General features: G+C 53.1%; 1 protein-coding gene across 1 annotated transcript in view; it reads right to left on the bottom strand.

The window, feature by feature from the left end:
• The window catches only part of zc3h3 (zinc finger CCCH-type containing 3), a 49711-nt gene that overhangs the window by 23513 nt on the left and 18698 nt on the right, over positions 1-7500 (bottom strand). The window contains exon 4 of the mRNA XM_064334170.1: positions 2832-2982. Coding sequence (XP_064190240.1) covers positions 2832-2982 — 151 coding nt within the window. The remainder of the gene's footprint in view (positions 1-2831; positions 2983-7500) is intronic.

Genomic DNA, 7500 nt, shown 5'->3' with positions numbered 1-7500 from the left:
GGGACTCACACACAACAGACGCAGAGACGCAGCGCTGCAGTCGTCTGCGCAGACACAGGGACTCAGACACAAACAGACGCAGAGGCAGCAGCAGCTGCAGTCGTCTGCGCAGACACAGGGACTCAGACACAAACAGACGCAGAGGCAGCAGCAGCTGCAGTCGTCTGCGCAGACACAGGGACTCACACACAAACAGACGCAGAGGCAGCAGCAGCTGCACATCTAGATGAGTGCGCCCCAGGCTCACCCGTATATCAGCCCCATATTAAGTAAATTAATTTGCCTGGATTTCCGCAGATCCCCATCGCAGAGGCCCTCTGATTTAGTGAAGAGCTGGGGCGGGGGTGTGGGGGCGGGGGGGGGGGGGGGGGGTGTGGGGGGGGGGGGGGGGTAGCCACACGCGGCTGATACCACAGCAGAGTGGAATTACATTCACTTAGCAGAGCAAATTAATCCCCTGAGCACGCAGGTGTAAATTTCTCCAGAGTTATCTACAGTCTTAAAATGATCTGCATAAATTCAGGGAACGGCCTTCTTGTGCAAAATACACCTCTGCGAAAATATGTGTGTGTACATATTAAATATATATGCCATTATATGATATACTTTTAAGAACACAAGCATATTAAATTAACCACTCCCACCCCCCCCTCCCCCCCCCCCCCGCACAATCCTAACACTGATGCAGATCAGGCCAGAAGGTTTTGCCCAGTGAACAGTAAGCAGGAAATGACTGTCATACGCAGAAGATATACTTGGTTATTTAAGAATGGGCCACACTGAGGGAAATGGCTGAAGGAACATGGAACCAGTCCCTTTTTTACCTGTCATTAGAGAAATCACAAACATGCTACTTTGGCTTTAGTAGAAACAGAAAATGTTTATACTAATGTGCAGGTGTGTGTGTGTGTGTGTGTGTGAGTGAGTGTGTGTGTGTGTGTGTGCGCATTCATGTGATCAGCTGTCCTGTCTTTGATCAAGACACTCAGTTCAGCTTCACATCAAATGAAATGAGCTGGAAGAGCAGAAATGCCACTAAATGCCAACTGTGCTTGGGCACGCCGCGCACACACGCACACTGCATCACCCTGCAGCCTGCTCATCACAGGTCAAAGGTCATCTGACAGAGTGGACCGGCTGTGTTCAGATCCTTCCGGAACAAAATATCAAACAGCTAGACCACCTGGTAGAGAGTAGAGTGTATTATTAGGGGGTAGTGTGTATTGGTAGGGGGTAGTGTGTATTGTTAGGGGGTAGTGTGTATTGGTAGGGGGTAGTGTGTATTGTTAGGGGTAGTGTTATGGTAGGGGTTAAATGTATTGGTAGAGGGGTAGTGTGTATTGTAGGGGTAGTGTGTATTGGTAGAGGGAAGTGTATTGGTAGGGGGTAGTGTGTATTGGTGAGGAGTGGTAAGAGAGTGCGTATTGTTAGGGGTAGTGTGTATTGGTAGGAGTGGTAGAGAGTGTATTGGTAGGGGGTAGTGTGTATTGGTAGGGGGAAGTGTGTATTGGTAGGGGGTAGAGTGTATTGGTAGGGGTAGTGTGTATTGTTAGGGGGTAGTGTGTATTGGTAGAGGGTAAAGTGTATTGTTAGGGGGTAGTGTGTATTGGTAGGGGGTAGAGTGTATTGTTAGGGTAGGGGGTAGTGTGTATTGGTAGGGGGTAGTGTGTATTGTTAGGGGGTAGTGTGTATTGTTAGGGGTGTGTATTGTAGGGGTGGTGATGTGTAGTAGGGGCAGTGTGTATTAGGGGTAGTGTGATTGGTAGGGGGTAGTGTGTATTTAGGGGAGTGGTATTGTTAGGGGGTAGTGTTATTGGTAGGGGGTAGTGTGTATTGGTAGGGGTAGTGTGTATTGGTAGGGGTAGTGTGTTGGTAGGGGTAGTTGTATTGGTAGGGGTAGTGTGTATTGGTAGGGGGTAGTGTGTATTGTTAGGGGTGGTATTGTGTATTGTAGGGTAGTGTGTATTGTTAGGGGTAGTGTGATTGTTAGGGTAGTGTGTATTGGTAGGGGTAGTGTGTATTGGTAGAGGGTAAAGTGTATTGTTAGGGGGTAGTGTGTATTGGTAGGGAGTAGTGCGTATTGTTAGGGGGCAGTGTGTATCGGTAGAGGGTAAAGTGTGTTGGTGGACAGTGCTCACAGTGTCAGGCAGTACATTACAGCACAAAGCTGGCGATTGGTCACATCTGTAGGCGCAGTGATGGCATAATTATGTTCTCCAGCCGTAATTATCTTGCAGCATTGACGATGGTAATTACCATGATTGCCCAATGTGCACAGGGGCTCGTTAAGGAGGCGGGCTGGCATTAATTAAATCAATAAAAGGGGACGGTAACGGCGCGGGACAGTGAGGGGCGTGGGGACCCCTGGGAGGGGGGGGGGAGGTGCTTTCGTGAGGACGGGAACGGGACGGTACGCGCAGGGGAGCGCCGCTGTCAGACGCGGGCCCCGGCACCGTTAGCGCTAATGGCGGTATTCGCGCCGACGCCGTGTCACACAAGCGCGCCCGCTGTCTGCCCGCGTGGCGCGGGGGTCGGGCGCACGGACGCCGGCGAGTGGCCGAGCATTCTGGGAAAAGGACTGGTCTCCGAGAGAAGAGTTTTCACTTACAGAGAGCCTATGGGCCTTCAGAACTTCTGGCTTTAGCGTAGCACGCCAAAGTGCGTGTGTGTGTGTGTGGGTCACTGTGTGTGTGAGTGTGTGTGTGTCTCACTGTGTGTGTGAGTGTGTGTGTGTGTGTGTGCGTGTCTCACTGTGTGAGTATGTGTGTGTGTGTGTGTGTGTCTCACTGTGTGAGTATGTGTGTGTGTGCGCGAGCGTGTGTGTGTGTTACCTGGCAGACTGCAGTTTCTTGGCTCTCCAGGTGAGGGCGGGGCTTGACGCGGCGGTGTGGGCGGGGCCAGCACCCGTCCTGCGGGTGACGATTTTGTAGCGAGTCCTGATGACCCTCTGTCCCATGGGACCGCGCGGTGAGGAAGAGGAGCCTGAGGAAGAGTGGAACACACACACACACACACAGTTACGGAAAGCAGAGAGCATGCAGTATACAGCACAGTATACAGAAGCCAAGGGTTGCGGCCGTTTATGTTTTGGGGGGGGGGGGGGGGGGGGGGGTACCGACAGGCAGAGGCAGAGCCGCTGCCACCCTCCAACCACTGATGATGTCATAGAAGAGCCATCCAATTAAACGGCTTCATTAAGGGTGTGACTGTACACTCACAGATGATGTCACAATAGTAACACAGAAGCAGTGTTTCAACTGATATCAACCCCCCATGCCACCCCCTCCCCCGATCACACACACCACGACACACACACACACACACACACACACCACACACGCACACACACGCACACACAGACACAACACACACACACAGACACACACACACACGCACACAGACACACACGCACACACCAGCACCACACACGCACACACGCACACACCACACACACTCACACACTCACTCACACTCACACTCACACGCACACGCACACCACACCACACGCACACACTCACACACACACACATCACACACAGACACACACACACACACACACACGCACACACAGACACAACACACACACACGCACACACAGACACAACACACAACACACACACACACACACACACAACACTCACTCTCTCAGTCTCTCCCTGGCGCACACAAAACATTTCTCTCTGCACAGAGACAGTTTCTCTCTCTTTCTCTAGCAAACTTTCTTCCTCTCCCTCTCCCCCTCTCTCCCTCTCTCTCCCTCTCCCTCTCCCTCCCTCTCCCTCCCTCTCTCTCCCTCTCTCCCTCCCTCTCTCTCTCTCCCTCCCTCTCTCCTCTCTCTCGCACGCCGTGTCTGGCAGGTGCGCTTTTTAACAAGGCGTCCCGTGTTTTAAAACGACTCGCATAACAAAGGATGAATTTTTATGAGGATAATAAATCAGCGTTCCCGTCTCCCCCTCTCCTCTCCTCTCCTCTCTCTCTCCCCCTCTCCCTCTCTCTCTCTGTCTCATTCGTTATATCATCTCGCAGATCCATCAGCGGCCTGACGGGCGCTGCCAGGGCCGTTATTCATTTATTTACTCCTCCATTCATCCAGCCGTCGCTCCGCTCCGTGAGCGAGCCGCGGCGTCTGACGCCCGCCGCACGCAGAGCCGCTAACGGATGGCAGTTTGGACCCCGTCTTTTTTTTTTCTTCTAGAAGTGCTTTTACGCCAATTTTTAAAACGCAAAGATTTATATGCCGCGGGTTAATAATTTACCATCTTGGAGAGGCGTGTGCAAAAAGAATAAGAAAAAAAATACATAAAAAAAAAAATACATAAATAAAAGACAGGAGAAGAAAAGGGTGAAGAAACACAGGTGATCTGCTGCCTGTCCATTCCCACCATTTGGGACCTCCCCCGTCCCCCTGCCCCCGTGGGTGTGTGTGTGTGTGTGTGTGCGTATAGGTAGGTGTGTGTGTGTGTGTGTGTGCGTACAGGTGTGTGTGTGTGTGTGTACAGATGTGTGTGTGTGCGTACAGGTGTGTGTGTGTGTGTAGGTGTGTGTACATACGTGAGTGTATTGGTGTGTGTATATGTGTGTATAGGTGTGTGTGTGTAGGTGTGTGTACATACGTGAGTGTATCAGTGTGTGTATGTGTGCATAGGTGAGTGTGTGTGTGTGTGCAGGTGTCAGTGTGTGTGTATAGGTGTGTGTGCGTGTGTAGGTGTCAGTGTGTGTGTGTGTGTGTGTGTAGGTGTGTGTAGGAATGGTGAGAGAGAGAGAGAAAATCACTTCTCCCCTCCTCCTTCCCCCACTCTCCTGTACCAGGCCCTTCAAGACGATGACAGCGCTTCGTCTTCTTAATGAGAGACAGAGAGAGAGAGAGAACGAGGCAAAAGAGGGAGATATGAGAAAGGTTTTCTACGAGCTGCACCAAATCACTCATTTGTCCCTCCCTCCCCCGCCCCCCTAGTTTTCCCTCTCCACTTCTCTCAACAGGGCCTCTCTCTCTCTCTCTTCCTCCTCCTCACTCTCCCTCTTTCTCCCTCCTTCTCTCCAGCGCTGTACGGTGCGTCGCGGTTGCCAGGGGGATAACGGACATCTGATAAGGTCTGACAGAACAGCGCTTCAGAATGAGAGAATGCTCACAGAGAAACACGCGTGGACAAACTCTCCCCCTCCCTCTCCATTACTCTTTCCTTCTCCCTCCCTCCCTCCCTCCCTCCCTCCCCCCCTCCCCCCCTCCCCCTGTCTGCTATCGCATGGTGAGGAGGTCCCCATTAGTCCGCTGTTTCAGCCCTCAGAGTGTTTGGCAGAATTCGTCTTCCTCAAACATTTACCCCTGATCAGAGCAGAGCAGGACATGAGCCAGAGAACAGTGTGTGTGTGTGTGCATGTGTGTGTATAGTGTGTGTGTGTGTGTATGTGTATAGTGTGTGTGTGTGTATGTGTATAGTGTGTGCTTGTTTTGTAGTGGTGTGTGTGTGTGTATTGTGTGTAGTGTATGTGTATATGTGTGTTTATGTGTGTATGTGTGTGTGTGTGTGTGTGTGTGTGTGTGTGTAGGTCTGTGTGTGTACAGTGTGTGTGTGTTGTGTGTAGGTATGTGTGTGTACAGTGTGTGTATGTGTGTGTAGGTATGTGTGTGTACAGTGTGTGTGTATGTGTGTGTTGTGTATTATGTGTGTGTACAGTGTGTGTGTAGTGTGTGTGTGTATGTGTGTCAGTGTGTGTGTATGGTGTGTGGTGTACGTGGTGTGTATAGTGTGTTATGTGTGTGTACAGTGTGTGTGTAGGTTGTGTGTGTACGTGTGTGTGTATGTGTGTGTACAGTGTGTGTGTGTGTAGGTATGTGTGTGTACAGTGTGTGTGTATAGTGTGTAGGTATGTGTGTGTACTGTGTGTGTGTGTGTATAGGTATGTGTGTGTACAGTGTGTGTGTATAGGTATGTGTGTGTACAGTGTGTGTGTATGTGTGTGTACAGTGCTGTATTGTAGTCTGTGGCATTGGAAGCAGATGATGAATAAGGCCTGTCAAAGGAACCGCGATTTTACACCCACCCCCCCCCAATCCCGCCACGCACACCCCCACAAACCCCCTTCCTCTTTTTAGCAGCTCACCACGCTGTTCCACTTTACCTGTTGTTTAATGACAGAGCCACTGGGCCACACACACACGCACACACAAGTATGTGTACATATGGTTGCGCGTGTGTGTGTGTATATGTAGTGTATGAGTGTGTGTGTGTGTGTGTGTGTGTGTGTGTGTGTGTGTGGTATGAGTGTGTGTGGGTGAGTGTGTGTGTGTGTGTGCGTGAATGTGTGTGTGGGTGTGTGTGTGGTATGTGTGTGAGTGTGTGTGTGTGGTATGTGTGTGTGTGTGAGAGTGTGTGTGTGTATAGTGTGTGTGTGTGAGAGTGTGTGTGTGTGTGTGTGTGTGTTGAGTGTGTGTGTGTGGTATGTGTATAGTGTGTGTGTGTGTGTGTGTGTGTGTGTGTGTGGTATGTGTATAGTGTGTGTGTGTGTGAGAGTGTGTGTGTGGTATGTGTATAGTGTGTGTGTGTGAGAGTGTGTGAGAGTGTGTGGAGCTGCTCCAGATGAGCCTGTCAGAGCTCTATTACACAGAAGATTGAGACCCTGCTCCTGTTGGGCTCAGTCAGGCAGCGCAACCTGCTGGCTTTTTACAATCAGGCGGCAAGTCCATCCATCGCAGCGCTGACATCACACGCCGCACCGCGCGGCACCGAGCGGAGGAGCGGCAGATTATTCACCCCCAGCTCCGCCCCCCCCCCCCTTTATTAATTACACACAGCAGCAGACCAGCACCCCCCCCAAAACGCCCGCTCACGTTTAGAAACCACCGGGACCAGCAGACATTCGCTGGAGGGAGGGGGTACGGTTTGACGCGCTCCGCGTTCCATAGCGCAGCCGCCGCCGCCGCCAGGGCGGGACTCGGGCAGCACAGTGACCGCGTGGGCGGAGCCAGCAGAGTGACCGCGTGGGCGGAGCCAGCAGAGTGACCGCGTGGGCGGAGCCAGCAGAGTGACCGCGTGGGCGGAGCCAGCAGAGTGACCGCGTGGGCGGAGCCAGCACAGTGACCGCGTGGGCGGAGCCAGCAGAGTGACCGCGTGGGCGGAGCCAGCAGAGTGACCGCGTGGGCGGAGCCAGCAGAGTGACCGCGTGGGCGGAGCCAGCAGAGTGACCGCGTGGGCGGAGCCAGCAGAGTGACCGCGTGGGCGGAGCCAGCAAGTGACCGCGTGGGCGGAGCCAGCAAGTGACCGCGTGGGCGGAGCCAGCAAGTGACCGCGTGGGCGGAGCCAGCAGAGTGACCGCGTGGGCGGAGCCAGCACAGTGACCGCGTGGGCGGAGCCAGCAGAGTGCCGCGTGGGCGGAGCCAGCACAGTGACCGCGTGGGCGGAGCCAGCAGAGTGACCGCGTGGGCGGAGCCAGCACAGTGACCGCGTGGCGGAGCCAGCAGAGTGACCGCGTGGGCGGAGCCAGCAGAGTGACCGCGTGGGC

Source organism: Anguilla rostrata, chromosome 4 (genome assembly GCF_018555375.3).
Source record: "Anguilla rostrata isolate EN2019 chromosome 4, ASM1855537v3, whole genome shotgun sequence".
Lineage (NCBI taxonomy): Eukaryota > Metazoa > Chordata > Actinopteri > Anguilliformes > Anguillidae > Anguilla > Anguilla rostrata.
The sequence above is the reverse complement of the archived record's forward strand: the minus strand, read 5'-3'. Positions and strand labels throughout refer to the sequence as shown.